General features: G+C 41.9%; 1 protein-coding gene and 1 pseudogene across 4 annotated transcripts in view; one reads left to right on the top strand and one right to left on the bottom strand.

Moving 5' to 3' along the window:
- GPALPP1 (GPALPP motifs containing 1) overlaps positions 1-18388 on the top strand; it is a 32021-nt gene that overhangs the window by 2007 nt on the left and 11626 nt on the right. Inside the window, exons 2-4 of one of the 4 annotated variants that reach the window (XM_074988221.1) lie at positions 4534-4666; positions 6551-6643; positions 15928-16036. In XM_074988221.1, the coding sequence (XP_074844322.1) occupies positions 4534-4666; positions 6551-6643; positions 15928-16036 (335 nt within the window). Of the gene's footprint in view, positions 1-4527; positions 4667-6550; positions 6644-15927; positions 16037-18388 lie in introns of all 4 variants that reach the window. The other 3 variants (XM_074988211.1, XM_074988231.1, XM_074988241.1) reach the window with 3 other exon arrangements.
- On the bottom strand, positions 13710-14705 carry LOC142001605 (endoplasmic reticulum-Golgi intermediate compartment protein 3 pseudogene; annotated as a pseudogene).

Below are 18388 nucleotides of genomic sequence, written 5' to 3'. Positions count from 1 at the left end.
CCTTCCACCTTGAGAGGATTACAGAGTTGGACTGCAACCCCTGAGAGGTCTATTTCGCTCATCCTTACTAGACACATGAAATCGAACCCTGGAAGATCAACCCTGAGTAGGTCAGTCTTCCAGGCTAGCGTAGACATAGCCTTAGTGTAAGAGTTTCAACTATGTTAACATGCAGTTATTAGTAACATAGGTCTCCCAAACATGTAGCACTGCTGCCCAGTTCCATGTAGTTCTGTGATATTTCTTGAAAATTATTTTAGTAATTTGCAAATTTACAAGTAATTAATATGTAAACAACATTCTTCTCGTGAGCAACAAACTCTTCCCTAAGCAATGGTTACAGTAGGAGGTGGAACTTTATATAACCTGGCAGCTGTGGTGCTGGAAAATGTCTAGGATGGACTTGGATATTGGAGCAGACAACTGGTGCCTCCTAGGATTTCTGGGTTAAGTGGACAGGTTGTGTGGGGATTGCACTTGCTGATGCATAAAGCCCTGCACAGATACAAAATTTGTATCCTTTGCAACATCCATATCCACAAAATTGAGCTGTGGATAACCACATCACATCGGGGCTGTAGATGCCCACAGATATCCACTAACTTGCAGGGTGCTAGGTACAAAATTTTCATCCACATCTTTATTTGCAAAAATTAGCTGTGGCTAGCTGCATTGACATCCACAGATACAAAGTGGATATCTACATATTTGCAGGACTCTACAGCTGCGTCTACACGTGCACGCTACTTCGAAGTAGCGGCAGTAACTTCGAAATAGCGCCCGTCACGTCTACACGTGTTGGGCGCTATTTCGAAGTTGAAATCGACGTTAGGCGGCGAGACGTCGAAGTCGCTAACCCCATGAGGGGATGGGAATAGCGCCCTACTTCGACGTTCAACATCGAAGTAGGGACGTGTAGACGATCCGCGTCCCGCAACATCGAAATAGCGGGGTCCTCCATGGCGGCCATCAGCTGGGGGGTTGAGAGATACTCTCTCTCCAGCCCTTGCGGGGCTCTGTGGTCACCGTGGGCAGCAGCCCTTAGCCCAGGGCTTCTGGCTGCTGCTGCTGCAGCTGGGGGTCCGTGCTGCATATACAGGGTCTGCAACTAGTTGTTGGCTCTGTGTATCTTGCACTGTTTAATGAAAGTGTGTCTGGGAGGGGCCCTTTAAGGGAGCGACTTGCTGTTGAGTCCGCCCCGTGACCCTGTCTGCAGCTGTGCCTGGCTCCCTTATTTCGATGTGTGCTACTTTGGCGTGTAGACGTTCCCTCGCTGTGCCTATTTCGATGTTGGGCTGAGCAACGTCGAAGTTGAACATCGACGTTGCCAGCCCTGGAGGACGTGTAGACGTTATTCATCGAAATAGCCTATTTCGATGTCGCAACATCGAAATAAGCTATTTCGAAGTTGGGTGCACGTGTAGACGTAGCCTACTGGTGCAACTTGCTAGGGCATAAAGATTTCTGTGTTTTATTCCTGACACTGCTTGCTAGCTGATGCTTGCTCATGTTTGATGGATGCTTGCTGTTTTTTCTTTTTGACCTGATCTGAAAAACTCTTTAAAGATGTATTTTTCACTTGTTTTGTAATTAATTTTCCATAAGTTTGTCCCTCACTTTTACTCAGAGATACATTTGTTTCTAGACAACTTTTTTAGCATGCTTCTTTAGAGAACGTAAGGTACAAAATTGAGCACTCCCAGACCTATAATTCCATCAGAGAGGGTTAATTTGATACCTTATGCCAGAAGAGTGAAGACTACCATTTATTAATGTCAACATTGGTGAACTGGGGTTGCCACTTCACCCACACAGTTTGCTTATACGTAATTTTGGTAAGGCTGTATATCAGAAAACGTTTAATAACCCATTCTTTCGGCCTCTTGCCTACCAGAGTGGATAAAAATCAATTGTTTTTAAAGTAAAAAATCTGATTTTTTTAATTTAAATCAGATTTTATTTTTAAATCAATAAAATCTGACATTTCTTATTTAAAATAAATTAGAATTAAATATCAAGAACAACAAGAAGTCTTGTGGCACCTTAACTAACAGATATTAGTCTATATTATTTATTAGTCTATAAGGTGCCACAAGACTTCTTGTTGTTCTCAAAGCTACAGACTAACATGGCTACCAATTAAATATCAAGACAAGCGTGGTACATGTACATTTAGTCTCATAAAAATGAACTAATGACTATTTCATTAGTCTGTGCAGCCTAACTAGTAATCCTTGTTTCTCGAACGTTCTGGGTTTTTCATTTTTGTTTCTCAGCAGACTGAAAAGTAGTATGTGCAAAGAAAAACACACACTATGAGATGGGTTTTGTTCTGTGCTTATGTTGTGGTGGATCTTGGGAAAGCATAGCAGAGGAACTAGGTAAGATATCTTAAAAACAGAGAGCCAATATATAAGAAAGATAGAGGCAGCATAGAAAGTACTGAAAAGGAAAAGAGAAGACTATTCAGCATACAAACAGCTTCTTATATTCTCAAATGCTTTTGCCATGGAAAAACTGCCATGGATTGTGGATGTAATTTAGCTACGACAGATCAGGAAAGGGATCTTGGAGTTATAGTGGATAGTTCTCTGAAGACATCCACGCAGTGTGCAGCGGCAGTTAGTAAGGCAAATAGGATGTTAGGAATTATTAAAAAAGGGATCGATAATAAGACAAAAGGTATCATACTTCCCCTATATAAAACTATGGTACGCCCACATCTCGAGTACTGCGTGCAGATGTGGTCTCCTCACCTCAAAAAAGATATATTGGCATTAGAAAAGGTTCAGAAAAGGGCGACTAAGATGATTAGGGGCTTGGAAAGGGTCCCATATGGGGAGAGGCTAGAGAGACTGGGACTTTTCAGTTTGGAAAAGAGGCGATTGAGGGGCGATATGATAGAGGTATATAAAATCATGAATGGTGTGGAGAAAGTGAATATAGAAAAATTATTTACCTTTTCCCATAATACAAGAACTAGGGGACACCAAATGAAATTGATGGGTAGTAGGTTCAAAACTAATAAAAGGAAATTTTTCTTCACACAGCGCACAGTCAACCTGTGGAACTCCTTGCCCGAGGAGGCTGTGAAGGCCAGGACTCTATTAGGGTTTAAAAAAGAGCTTGATAAATTTTTGCAGGTCAGGTCCATAAATGGCTATTAGCCAGGGATAAAGTATGGTGCCCTAGCCTTCATAACAAGGGCAGGAGATGGATGGCAGGAGATAAATCACTTGTCTTCTGTTCTCCTTCTCTGGGGCACCTGGCATTGGCCACCGTCGGCAGATGGGATGCTGGGCTTGATGGACCTTTGGTCTGACCCAGTATGGCCATTCTTATGTTCTTATGTTCTTATGTTCTTAAGAGGCACTCTTATCTGAGAATATTTTGATGAAATTCATTCCTTGGGTAAAATAGGAAAACTTGTGAAGTGTGAGCATACAAGATGCTGATGGAGGGACAAGGGCCTTCAGAAGGGTGAGATGTGGATCAGACAGCTAGCAGAGGAGAAGCAAGCCCACAGAAAGGTCAGTAAGGACCTTCCAGACACTCGCTACACATGCAACAGATGCAGCAAGGACTGTCACTCTCATGTGGGCCTTCACAGTCACAGTCGACACTGCAGATGATGACCCCAAATGGAACTACGAAGGGCGTGATACATAGTCTACGTAGACTGAAGGATGCCTACTACTACTGTAAACCAAAATGAGAGTGTGCCTCTTTCCTTCCAAACTCTCTTATAATTTTTTGTCAACTCTATCATGAATCACCAGAAATATCTGGTATTGAAGTGGACTCGGGGATCTGTTGTCATTTCCTTTCCATGCAAACAAAAAACTGAAATGAGAGGCAAATCAGTGGTTGCTTTGTTTGTAAATTGTATGTTTTTGTTTTGTGTTTTACTTATGTGAAGAAATTAGGGGTTGTTTAAGGTCCCCTTTTGTGTCTCATTCTTGTCTAAGGCCTGCCTAATAAAAGTTGAGTTTCTGGGTGGAGCTGGTTTATTTTGCATAATTTAAAAGGTCACAGCTCTTTAATTGTGACTGTAATTACCTCTCAGCCTTCATTTATATGACTTTATTGTACTTGATTTTTATAAGTATTTATTTTGGTATGTCTTTCCAGCCAAATACGTTTCCCTTCCTTACCCACCTTAAAGCTGGTGTTTGAATTTTGAAAGGCCCTGTGGAGTTTGTCTGAGCATACACTATGAAACGTATAAAAAGACCAGTAATGTCAGATCCATTCAGTCTTGTGATATCAATTATTTAGGCTGTAATCCAACAAAGCACTTAAATCATATGACTAGAACAGTGTTCAGCCTATCATTTAAGCTTGTGTTTACATGCTTTGCTCTGTTAGGACCTTAATTGTTAAGTCATAGGTTTAAACATTGTCTTCCCTCTTTTGTAAAGAGAGGATTGTTTGCATCTAGCCATATACATATTATGATAATAACAAGATTAATAATAGTCATTTAAAGTGTTTAATAAAATAGCCACACTAAATCATGATGTTTAGTTGCAGGTCCCTTATTGCCGCCTGGCTACAGAAAAGGATCAGAAGTGCCTGACAGTGATGAAGGCCCCAAGTCATCTCCTCTGATCCAAGAAGCAAATAGAGATTCTGAAGAAGAGCAGGACAATGATCCAATATCTAAGTCAGTCTATGTGTGGTTAATATGTAAATATAAGTATTTATAAGTATAAATATGCTAGTAACATAAGCAGAATTTGAACCACTTCATATGATGAGTTAACTCAGTTAACCCAGATGCAGAATTTAGGAAAGGGATTAAATTATGAAACTAAGGAAAGCAAATGCCACCCTAACTTGAAGTCTGTTAAGCTTGTCCCGTTATTCTTTCCAGTGTGATAGTGGCTGCCTAATCTGTGTGCCTCTTCAGACTGTGACTTGCTTTTTCAATGCAATCTAAATTGCTCACTTTACTTTGATTTTGTATGTAGTTTGATATGTGTCCCTTAACTTTTAGATTATACTTTTATTTTGTCTGTAAACAGATGTGCATGTTGGGCAGTTTATTAGAAATCTGAAACTTAATATTGAGCAAATTCTGTTTTCAAAGTACAGCAAATCTCCATGCAGACAGTAATAAGCAGCTTATTAGTATAGCCAATATTAACATAGTTGTAATGGGTTTGTTCATGGAAATTGATTTTTGGTAAACGTATGTAGCAGAAACGTTTCGGATCTGTATTAGACTTTAGGTGGACTGTAAATTTTAATATGAGCATTTCCTAATATATTAGGAAGTATATTATAAGCGGAAATGAAATTTTTAGATAAAAAAGACCAATAATTTTAAACCTGCAATCCCTAAACATAGAGTCCATTTTTCAGAATTTCTGAGCACCCACAAATCTCAGTGAAGGTGATAGAAGTGCTTAGCATCTTTGAAAATTAATCCACTTCACAGAAAGTCTTGAAAATTTTGGCCTTTGATTCTGCATGAGTATAAACATACTAATGGGAGATAACCGCAACTGTATTAGCACATATCTGATAAGAATATCAAGACATCAATGTTGTTGATCAAATGGACTGTCTCAGGGAAAATTGATTTATCCGTGACATAATGAATAATTTTCAGTTCCCAGTAGGCTGAATCAAACTCTGGTTCTCTGGCAAGTTAATAGGAGTCTTTCTGTTAACTTCATTGGGAATTGGTTTGGGTTGCTAGATAATGTGTTCATGGTAAGAATGGCTAAGGTGAACAGAGACTTTCCTTTTTAGATTTAACTTCAGCTTGTTACAAATGCCTATCTCATGATACCATGTGTAGGGACCAGTCTAACTCTCACTGAAGTGGGTTTTTGCCCACAAAAGCTTATGCTCCAAAATATCTGTTAGTCTATAAGGTGCCACAAGACTTCTTGTTGATCTCTGAAGTCAATATACAACTTCCTGTCCATGTTCAAGCCTTGAACAAATGTGGGCATATGATTATTTTGATTTGAAGTGATTTGACTTTCTCCTTTTAAGTAACAAAACTGCATGTACTGAAATTTAATGGGACTAGTCACGTGCAGAGTTAAAAACATATAAGCATTTGCAGGATTGGTGAGAGAGCATTGTCATTTCCATATAAAGAATCCTTAGTGTAAATACTCCCCACTTTTTCCCCATGGTTGTATTTACGGATTGTTGTATCTAAAATTTGATCTGGAAAAGTACTAGTCAAAATGTATAGAATGATGGTAAAATATAATAAGAAAATTGCTGGTGTTAAAATTGCTTAATGCATGCAAAATAGCGTTATGTTTTACTACTTGATTTTTTTCTTTCAGCACCAAAAAGATTTTTTTAACTTTTTTCAAAGGTTGAATCAATTTAATAGGCTGTGCTAACAAATTGTTAGTTGCTCCAAATTATTTTGGAGTTTGATTGCATTTCCATAGTAACAGCAAGGTGATATGTAGTGTAAGACTTTTAGAAATAATTTTATGGGTTTTTTTCCTTTTATAGTGTAGACAACTGTCATCTATGTCAGAGTAATTATTAAGCTAAATCGCTGTATTTGTAGGAAACAGAAAAGAGCTCGAGAAGATGATGATGATGGCTTTTTTGGACCTGCTCTTCCTCCTGGATTTAAAAAGCAGGATGATTCTCCAGAGAGGTAATTAAAGTGGAATAGTGTTCAGACTCCTCTAGTTAAAACAGTTATTTTCACTGACACATTCGGTGGGTGTATCACTGAACACCTCAGTTGTATTTAAGATTTATTTGCTTAGAATTCCTTCTTCCACATACCAATGTTTCTGTGCAATTTCAGTAGAAAATTCCACAGGTACAATCTGGAGAGTCAGAAAAAGAAGAAAATTGTATATAAAATTTCCAACCATATTTTTAATATCAAATTTCTTCCACCTTCTAAGATAAATCTCAAAAAGTATGTATGTGTGTCAGACAATCTGTTATATAGCGTACACTTTTGGCTTTTTAATATTTATTTTGAAGATTGTATTTTTTTTTCTTACATCACAGTGGCCTTTCTAAACCCAAATTTTTCAATGAATTCTTCACATGTAGGGGCCCACCTACATGGATCTCCTTGCAGGACTGAGACATTAATTTCTTTCTACGTAAAATAATACATATATTATTGCAGTGGCTGTTTAGTTAATATATTGGGATCTTAGTTTTTTGCAAGTAAACAATGCTGATTAGTATATGCTTTTTAAAATCCTGTTTTACTAAACCGGCATTGTTTATAGCCCGCTTGTCAAAAACAAAGCCCATTCAATCATACGCAATTATAAAATACCTTTTGAAGGAAGCTAGTTGTTAATTTTCTATTCAGAATTTAACTGCATCTGACAACCTCCTAATCTTCATATCAATCTCAGCTGTTTCCAGTGGAATTCAAAATGATATTCTATATGGAAATCACTTATTTTCAAGAGAACCTTTATCATTAAAATATTCAGCAGAAACTTCCTTGCAGGTTTGCTTTTGAGATCTGTACTGTTTGCTTCCTCAGAGCTATAAGGAGTCAGTAGACACTGTGATCCAATATTTATCTGTCAGAAATAATGACATTATTAGGAAGATGAGCCAGTCTTTTGCTGAACGATTCTGGTTGTGGCAGTACTGTCTGCAAGAAATTGTATAGTTGAAAGTGCACCTCAAATCTGAGAACTTTATTGAGAAAGAATTTCTATGTATTAAGAAATGCTATTGTGTTTCTTTTAAGTTTAAATGTATAGAGATGATTTGGGGAACCTCTTTGTATAAATAAAAATTCTGGTTAATTTATGCAATTGTGTCATTGAGTGATGCAATGTGTAGGTCTGGCTCCCAGGGGCCAGGACATCTCTTTCACACACACACACACCAATCTGAAAGAAGCTTTAGAGCAAATAAAATCAATCATTAACTTTAACAGCTGGATTCTGGCTGAACAATGGGTATTGTAAGGGTGGTGCCTGGCATGATCCAGCAGGTGAGCTGTGTGATCTAGTGACTAGAGAGAGTAGGAGAGTCAGGGTTGTGGTCACACCAGCATTCAAAGAAAGAATCAGCACCTGGGCAAGGAAGCAGGCAAGAGGAACAAGGCATCGTAGAGACCAGGAACTAAGTGAGGAAGCAGGGACATCAGCAGACCTAATGAATAATTTCTCAGACAAGAAATGGGAGAGGAACGGGAAGTCTAATACCTAACGGTGTCCAATCAGCTGTTAGTCATCTAACCAGGCTGAGTCTGTAGGGTATTAGCATCAGTTCCCGTTGTCTGCCCATATAGGTCAGTGAGGCAAAAGACAAGGTTGGTTCTCAGCATCCAAGCAGGCCTGGCTTTTTAAGAGCTTTGACACCTGACAGTGCCTGAGCTGTGAGAACTCATTTTGCCTAGGCTGTCTAAAGGGAAGAGAGTTGGAGAAGTGGAAAAATCTCTTTAATAGGAAACCACCAAAGACTCCCACAATACCTTTATACACTCCGAGGGACTCGATCAAAATGAGAAGCTTGGGTATGTGTGTGTGGAGGGTGTGAAACAGCTTATTTTTGTAGCAGAGGGGACTTTGATTGTTGGACCCGGCAAGTTCAAAGGAGGCTGACTGGAGGAAAGAGGAAGAGAAAGGACCCTAGAGAGTCCATATTCCAGAGGAAAAGCCATGTGCAGGAGAGCAGGGAGAGAGAGAGAGTCCCAAACTCCATATGTAAACACTGAGCCAGATCCCAAAGAATGTTCTAGAGAAGTGAGGAAACAGAGGCAGGGATGATGAAAGTATCAATACAGGACAAACTGCTTAGAGGCAGAGCTGCCACAGCCCAAGACTGGGCTTTCTCCACTCTGGCACACCAAACCTGTCAAAAGAGGACTTCTATTTCACCACACTAGCTCCCAAGAAGCCATGGAAGCAGTTCCCTCAGACATTCCAGTTCCCCTGTACCACCATCAGTAGCACTCCTTTTACAGGTGAGAAGTTACAAAACCCTCTTGTCAAATAAGAGGTTCTTCCAATCCAAGGAACTAGCCATAGTCCCAGGTCCATTTATAATTTAGAATCTTTTCCAAAAAGTGCAGTCAGCAGTCCTTCAGAATCTTAAAATCGGAAGATTTATAGAAAGAGAGAGCTGAAATTGATAAAGGAATCAATGTCATCCAACAATAGCAAAGTTCTTGGCTCAGGCTTGGAGTAATGTTGGAATAAATTTGCTGGCTTAAGACAAGTCTCTGGAGTACATCCACAGGTTGGATGTGTAATTCACTACTTTGTTTAGAGCTTTAGTTTTTAGCAAAGATTTTCCTCAGGTAAGCAGCCGTGAAGGCAAAAGGTAAGGGTTTTCAGGGCTGTGTATATCTTCCACCATTTGGAAGGAATTGTTTTTGCTGTTGAAGAATGCAGCAACAAGTTGGAGTTTGGAGACATGGAGGCAAGTCACATGTCCATGCCTGACTCTGTTCTTTGGTGAGAGAAGCCATTGCTCCCATGCTTCTCTGAGCAATCACAGGAAGGCTTATCAGATATGGATTGGCACTTCTGGAGACTCATTTTCTGTTAAGTATTTCTGTTCAGTTTGAATAGTCATGTCACAATACATTGACCAAACCTCCTGTGGGTGACTCCCAGATGCAGCGTTTGAAATACAAGTACAGAGCCAATACTCAAGTCTTCAAATACAGATAGGATACATGCACATGAATAGCATAATTTGAACCAGCAAACAAACTTCCCAGAGACACTTCATTTGGCACACTATTAACAAAAATTGTTACAAATATACACCAGTGGTTGCAACAGCGATCTTTATGGTCATATTTCAATCGAATACCATGGGGTACTAGCCAAAAGATCTGCATCCCCAGAGTGCGGCCAGTAACCTGAAGGCTTAGCTCAGACTGGGGATACTTAAAAGCACATAGTCACAAAGCAACAGTTTGGTGAGTGTCCAGCAGATGGAGTTGTCCGGCCAGTGTCATCTGTAACGCAACAAAACTGTCTCCAAATGTGTAGTTAAAAGTAGTGTGAATAGCTGGTACAATTATTTCAGTATAACGTATGGTATTTCATCCCTTGCTTTCATTATAAAAGTCATTACCCTTTCCTCCTTCAAATGGCTTCTCAGAGAGTCATTTCTGCTGTGACGTGCAAGGGAAGTCAGACAAGCAACAGCTAGGTGTGGCGGCAGCTGGGGAAAGCTAACTTTATTATTTAATTTTTAATTTTTTTAATCTTTAGATTATTTGGGAGCCTGTAGTTTGCACATCAGCAACAACTCTATGATTGTTATCCTTTTTCTCCTCACTGTACAGATGTAAGGTGAAGCTGTCCCCTGTGCTATGGAGTCTTCGCTGCTGCCACAGCACAGATAATACTGAAAACTTCCCTACCTGCTCTGCCACCAACCCATTTAATCAGTTAACCAATTAAACAGGATTCTGCATCTCAGCACTTCCTTCCTTCAGTTGTGCAAGCCACAGCTGGGCACAGCATGGAGAGAGTGCAGGTAACAGTAGCTTGAAGCTTCCTTCACCACTGTTCTGCTGTCCACAGCCACCTGTGCCAGCCTGGAGCCATTTACCTCCTATGTGGTCTTTGTGCACAGGCTGATTTGCCAGGATGCTGCCTCAGAATAGAGTGACCATATCTCCCTGTCCCAAATATGAGACAGGGAGATATGGGACTGAGGGGCAGCTCCTCCAAGTCCCAGGGAGCTGGGAAGGCAGCGGCATCTGCTGGCCTTGCCCGGGGAAGCCGGCCAGTGCTCCCTAGGAATGCTGGGAAAGTGGCAGCTGCCAGCAATCCCCATGAGCACTGGGGAAGCCACAGCTGCCAGCCTCCCTGGGAGCCCTGGGGAAACAGCAACTGCTCATGCTCCCCCTGTTTCCCTGAGACTGGGGTGTTGGAGGGGACGCAAATACAGGACAGTTCGTCCCTTTTAAAAAGAAAGTTGGGACTGGCCTGCCCAGTATGGGACAGATGGTCACCCTACCCCAGAATGAAGTACTAGGATGGGCTGAGCACTAGTCAGAGTTTTCCAGGCCTGCAACCGGGGAAGTGTACATCCAAACAATTCTTTCCCTGGCTGCAGCCCTGCAAACCTGTGTGCAGTTGCGGGGTCAGTCTTTATTTTAAAAAACAATAAATATATTAATAAGCATCAAGCTGTTGCTAATATCCATAGTTCATTTACATTGCTGCGAATGGGATGGGATTGCTTCCCAGCAAAATGTTGCCAGTTTCAGGAAATTGTTAATACCAGGATTACTGTTAAGCAGGAACAACAGTATGAAGAGCATCAGAAAATTCTTTAGTCCCATCCCCTTTCCATATTTGTTCTGATTAGCAATTTGATTGTAAATGTTCAAGTTAAACAAAGCACAGTTAGGGCTAACCTGCATTAAACTGAACATACATGATCAGGTTGTGCACAAAGGAGTACAGAGGCATTAGGTGATCCCCTGGCACAAAAAGAGAAACAGACTTTGCGGAGCGACCATGTCTCCTTCTCAAGCAAATGTGTGTAAAGGGTAGCGACTGGGCAGAGCCATGTGTCTCTCCAGCCTCTCTCCAGTGGAAGACAGTGTAGCTGTGTTGGCACCTTGGGCAGCACATGATATGGCTGATACAAATATAATGCCATTTATTCCTTTGCCAGAGTAGCAGGGAGAGAAGGAAGGAAATTGACTCCTAAGTGCAGTCTCCTTCTTGGGTTGTTCCTGTGGCGACTAAACAACAATGTCCTTATTCCGGTCAATCTATTGTGATGGGCTCAGTCTGATCCACAATTACGGAAACAACATAATGTATGTTGATTTCAGTCCATAGATACCCCAGTATATGATTGACTCATAAGTATATGAGGATATGTTGTTTATGCTTTATGTAATATCCACTCCTTTTAAACCTCTATTTCTCAGGCACATCTTTCAAACTTGTCAAAGCATATATTCTTAATTGAGCACTGTGTGTGTGCCAGTTTCAGCTTTTAAAACAACTTTTTGAGTTAGTCAAGTGCAAAATATGGATGAACAGTTTTCTTTAGTTTTGAAAAGAGCGTCACTAACAATATTTTAGTATGAAAATTCAACTTGTGAATATATTTGGAAAATCTTGAAATCAGAGTCAAGAACAAACATAAGACACTTTAGCACAAAATGTACAAATTTTGGAGAAATTAAACTTCAAAAAATAGGATTGTGGAATTGAGTGCATCTTTGTCCATAATACTGCTATGGTGTGTGAAATCCGGGGCTAACTGGAAACTTTCAGGCACAGGTGAGGTCCATAGTGCATCAATTTTTGTGTAACTTAAAATTTCATTTTAAAAAAATATTGTTTCCTGCATTTGTCTTTAAAGTTGTCTGCATCTGAGCCAAAAGTAAAAAGCTCTCTCCTGTTTTCTGCCTGTGTCTGTAGATAAACATCAAAGCTGTGCCAAATGGCAAAGCATATTAACAAGATTTCACTCAGATTCACACTTACTGTTCAGAGTTCCTCTGGACAGCCAGGAAGCTGTCGAAATCATGTCAGTGTCATGTTCTGAGGAAAGCCTCTGAGCACCAGCAGAGAGATTCACACTGAAGACACCCCAGAAACTGAGACTGCGAGAAGTATTGAACATTGAAAACAATACCCCCTCCTTAGAACTAAGTGTGAGAGGGTTGAGAAGCTGAGGTCTGCCCCTTTCTCCGGCTTTCTCTGCATAAGTTAGTTTCATAGGTTATACGGGGTAACCCCCCATTATAAAAACTGTACGGTGGAGTACAAGGAAATATTTGTACTGCAGCAGTGGTGTGATTCCCTGTAAAGATAGACAGATGTGTGCTAGTGTTGTCTGAGCAAGAGCACTAGAAATAGCAGTACAGATACTGCAGCATGGATAGGGTTTGGGCTATCCACCCAAGCTTGAACCAAGGGCTTCAGGTGGTCTTGCAGCAGCATCGACACTAGGTTGCTACTTCAGGCACAGCTAGCATAGGTCTGTCTGTCCATGCTCCCAATTACAGTCTTCAGCTACAGTGATATAACAGGGTAGCTTTTTTTTTTCCTTTGTTTGGCTTTAACCCCTTCCAAGCAACACAAATTAAATCCAAAAAGTACTCTTACGCCCAGATGAGGAGTCCCCCCAGAATACGTACATTTAGTGTAAATTCACATGTAAGTTATGCCAAGAAGCAGTCCTGTGTGGGCACTGTGAGTAATCACAAAACAAAGCATTTTTAAAAAGTAGCCAAGACCGGTCTCTTGATCGCACAGATCCCTTTTCTTGCACTGAAAGGGCAGTTTTGAGCTGCCCCATGGCAGAGATTTACACCTTGTATACCAGAACTTACACCTTGTTACCTGAGAGATTCTGCATGGCAAGAGAAGATGGGCCAGCCTACTCTGACCAACGTCTGCTGTTGTATTCTGGGAACACATTTAAGCATTCTGAACATAGGAGAAGGTTGCCAGAAAGTGTATTTGATGGCAGGTTTCATCCTTGCAGCATCTCCTCGTAGGATGCTGCTTCTCCTGCAACAGCCTTCGGGTTCACTCATCAGTGGTGGGCATGAAAGGCTGCCCTTGGCAGAGTCTGCTTAGCCTGGCAAGATGGCTAATGAAAAACCCTCAGGTGAACAAGAGTTGAGGTGTCCCATCCACAGCTCAGTGCCACAAAGCATGACAAGACAGAGATGAAAGGGTGGGTGGGGTTGTCTGGCAATCCCAGATATCTTCTCTGCATACTCAGGGTCACTTACGTCTTGAAGGTTTTTTAGCTCCTCTCTGCATTCTTCATTGCTTCAGCAATTCCAAGTCTATGTTGTTTTTACAAGCTCGATTTTCTTTTGAATGGCATGAGCAAAGTGATAGATCAAGGAGTCAATGAGACCTGCCACTAAATACTCCTCCAACAATGGCACAGACTCCTGTGAGGAAGTATGTAAAAGGCCTGTGTTTCTCTGTCAGTTTCACCGTCGTGAGAGAAAGCTCACAGAGCACAAATACACCAGGGAGGCCCTGATCTCCAAGCAAACCATTGGCTATTTTCTCATGCCAGGTAACTGAAAACTGGTTAGTCCTCACCATCAACTTTCATATAGACTGTAGGGACCACTTTGACGAAGTACTGGAACATCATGGAAGCTTGCAGTGCAGTAACATTTGTCCCACCCATCCCATCAATAGTGTGTCATATTGATGTTATCGAGCCCAAAGCTCTGTAAATCATGAACATGGACATGAGACTGCTGACAGTTTCTTCCAGGTGCAAAGTGAAAGTTACCAGCTACCTTGTTGACCTCTAAGAAGCCATACACTTTGCAGCCCTCATTCTTCTGCTCCTGCATTGTCTGGCTGAAGCCTTCTCTCTTGCATTGTTCTATAGTGTCAGGGTTCTTGAAAGCTCAGCCACGCCGTCTGTATGCTTCTCTCACGTCATCACAGGAGTTACAGCACTGGATATTTTCTGACTCAGCTCCATAACAGCTCCCGCAGCAATCAGCATCTAAGGAATTTGAATCAAACACTTTCTCCTCTTCTTTGCCCAGCTGATGTCTGTCAGCCTCAGGGGTCACAGGATTGCCATCTTTATTCAAATGCTGCACAAAACTACCTCTGTTCCAGCAGCTAGATGGGGGTGGAGCTTCACATTTAGCAGCCCTTGTAACTCAGAGGCTCCAATGAAAGACAGAGTTCTCTAGCTAAGGGCAGCACTAGAGCAGAATTATCAGCTTCTTCCCCCTACCTCATGCTGGTTCTGGCTTCTCACCAAGGACTGGCCCTGAACCTTACAGGTGTTCCCTTTTTACGCATGCACACCTTGTTCTGTCTCCCTTTTATTCATACTATAAGGGTAATTCTCTGACTATAGGAGTCAGGTAAGATTTGTTTGCTTTGAAGTCTTGGCAGTAGCATCACTACTACAAGGCTAGATTGATTTAGATTATACCGATTTTAATAAAAATATCATTGAACAATACTGGGACTCACTTTCTGTTTCTAAAGTTGCACATTACAGGGTTTCAGCCAGCCACCTGCAGGAGTCAGGAAGGAATTATTTCCCTCTCTCTGCTGGTGTGTTTTTGGTTGTTGGGTGAGGTCGGGGGGGTTCAATTCTTCTTTGAAACATCAGGAATGGTTACAGCTGAAGATGGGACACAGGATGGGGAAAGCCAGGGCTCTGAGCTTTCTTTCTCTTAGGTGCTTGGCTGGCTGGTTCTTCCCAACACACTGAAGTTGTAATAGATCACTCTATTGCAGGCCCAGAAAGGAATTTTCCCCCAGGCAAGACTGGCAGTGATGTTGAAGGCAGGGTTCTTTCCTCTGCACAATGTGTTTATAGGTCACTTGCCAGGATTATCTGAATGTATCTCACTTGAATCATTTCCCTGCCTTTAGAGAAGTTTCAAGCAGTGGTGTGCCTTGGTCCCTCCATTTCTCTGCCTGGTGCAAATAATAGTCTAATAATCTTTCGGGTCTGATTTTCATTGTTGGATTTAATGTGTAGATGCTAGATGATGATGTTGGCTTATGAATGTACAGGAGAACAGACTTGATGATCTGGTCCTTTTGGACTTCAAACTCTAATTGGATATTTTTGATTACACAGAAACTTGGATAGTAGAGATCGTATTGATAAACATGAAAAGTGTTTAATAAAGTACCTGCTTTAAAAAAAAAACCTGAAAACTTTTAAAAACCTTTTGGAATATGAAGACGTAAAGTGTGACTTTTTAAATTTATGATAGCCCCTTTGTGAATGTAATGATTAAAAAGACAATGGAACTGTATGAATATCAATGAAAACACCACTGTCAAAGAGAAAACACTTTCAGCTTTGCTATTTCTTGCTTATTGAACTGTGAAAATTTTGATTCTTGCTGCAAACAATAAGAAGTTGTTACTTATATGTGCTTTTCAGGCTTTTTTAAAAAATAGGGAAGGGAAATAAGATTTCTTCTTTCTCTTTGAGGCCTGTTATAGGTCCTGCTTTACCACCTGGTTTTAAGAAATCCACACCATGTACTGAGGATAACAACTGTTCCATAGGACCTTCCATTTCTTCAGAATTCCATTCACAGGTTTGTAAAAACCAAAATAGCACAGATCCAGCTGGTATTAATAGTGTTTTAGACTGTAAATTCTACAGTGCTGGGATTTATTATGTTCAATAGGTAGAAAGCATGTGGCTTTTTTTAGGTCCCGCTCCAGTATAAATAATCAGTTAATTAAGTAAGCTCTGAACTTTAACTACAGAAGAGTATCAGAGGGGTAGCCATGTTAGTCTGGATCTGTAACAGCAACGAAGGGTCCTGTGGCACCTTATAGACTAACAGAAAAGTTCTGAGCATGAGCTTTCGTGAGCACAGACTCACTTTATCGGATGCTGGTCATGGAAATCTGCAGGGAAATAAGTCAGAGTAAGGCTGGAGATAACAAGGTTAGAAGCTGCTACAGAAGAGTATATGAAAGGGTTTGTGCAAGGAGAACTGAATTTCTGATTCCCTGCCTTTTTTATTTATGGGTGTTTGAGCATGCTAGGCACTTCCAGGAATTTAGAATAAACATGATCTCACTCCTGTAGATCTCATAGTCTAGTAGCAAAGATCAAGATGGGAGGGGTTGGTGAGGAGCAAGAGGAGAGACATAGGGAGCTGGAAAAAGCAGGGAAGGCATTGTGTGGTTTGGGAAGAGAAGGAATGAGATTGTAAGCAGCAGGTGCTATGAGGTAACTGTACTGAACTTATTCTTTACCGCCTAGTCTCTTCTTCCTTCGGTTTGTTGAGGGGTGGGTGTTGTAGGCAGAATTAAATAAAAAGGTGGTACCTGTGGATTTGTGGTCAAACAAGCCTCCCCTCACCGTCTCCCTTTTTCTTCTGGTGTGATAGTCTTCCCCTGAAGGTGTTGTGGCATAGTTCAAGCTTCCCTTCCCTGGACCCACAATGTAAACAAATCCCAAGGTGGGAGGGTGTGTGTGTGGGAGGGAGGGAAGTTGCCGGGGGGGGAGAGAGAGAGAGAGAGGTTCGTCATAGCTCCAGATCTCCCCGGTACACTCATCCCTCACTATACGAGCACAATTAGTTCCTAACTTTTTGCTCGTAGGCAAAAACTCGTAACAAGGGCACTAAATTCCTATTAAAATACTTGTAAAAGACTCTGATTGGTTCAAGTGCTCGGAGGGGCAGCAGCTGGTGCTGCTTTTGAAAGGTAAGTGAACCTGGGGTTGGGAGGGTGTTAAAGGTTGGGGACAGTTTGGGGACATGAGCGGGAGGGCGTGGGTTAAAACCTATAGACACCTCAGGTGGAGTAGGTGGCTGCTTGTTCCTCCTGGCTGCACCAGAGGAACATGGGGGCGTGGGGGGGCCAGGGGGTTTGGAACGGAAAAGGATGGGTTGGGTATTGGGAGTGGGCTGGGGTGTGGGGGTTGTGCAGGGAGCTGTGTGCTGGGGGAATGTTGGGACGGGGGAGGGGGGGCTGTAGATTTTCCCGTGCCCCCGACAGGGACCCCGTGGCTGGCTCCGCTCCAGCCGCAGGGCTGCGGGTCTTCCCATGCTCTGGTGAGGGACCCTGGGGCTAGAGTGGAGCCAGCTGCAGGGCTGTCCCGCTTGCCACCCCTCCCCCGCATGCCAGGGACCCTGTGGCTCCCATGGAGCCAGCCACAGGTCTGCCGGACTTCCCCACAGCTGTGGGAACCCCGCTGCTGGAGCTGAGCCAGCCACAGGGCTCCCAGTCTCTCTGCTCCACCCCCTGCCAGGGACCCTGCGGGGCTGCCAAACTCACCCCCCTCCCCCCGCCAGCAACCCCAGGAGTAAAGGGACTTCAAAATTGCCCCAGCACTTAGAAGTACCGGTGGGTGAGCTGCAGCTAGACGCATGCAGGTACTTCGAAGTTTAAAACTTCAAAGTTGCTGCAGGGGGAGGTTTGCTTAATGCACAGCAGCACTTCATTCGTTAACTCCCAACACCCTAATTACCATCCTTCCTTCAAAGTAGGGTGGTACTGTAGACACAGCCTATGTCTAAAAATCTCATACCTTCTCATATCTGTTCCTGTGATGTATCAGGGGCTCTTCAGTTGCTGTAGCTTTGAGGGTAGATGGAGCCTGAAATGTATGTTTTTTAAAGAGTAAAAAATAATTGATACACCTTTCTACACTCTAGCTATCACAAGGAAGCAAGAGTTGGGCGCAAGCTATTCTGCACTCGTGTCATCTTCAGTTACTGGCCAGATGATAGTGTACTGTAGAAATGGTCATTTTGCTTCCCATTTACTTGCTTCCATATTTGAGATTTCTTTCCAAATTGTTCCTTTCATTATTGCTGTTGTATAAAGCCTCCACTCAGTCAAGTACAATGCAGATGTAAGTTCTATAACATTCAGTCATTGCTGGTTTTAAGTCCTGTAACTTTCTGTAAGCTTTGTAAAAGTACCTA

Source organism: Carettochelys insculpta, chromosome 1, assembly GCF_033958435.1.
Source record: "Carettochelys insculpta isolate YL-2023 chromosome 1, ASM3395843v1, whole genome shotgun sequence".
Taxonomy (NCBI): domain Eukaryota; kingdom Metazoa; phylum Chordata; order Testudines; family Carettochelyidae; genus Carettochelys; species Carettochelys insculpta.
This window is presented reverse-complemented; position numbering and strand designations above follow the sequence as displayed.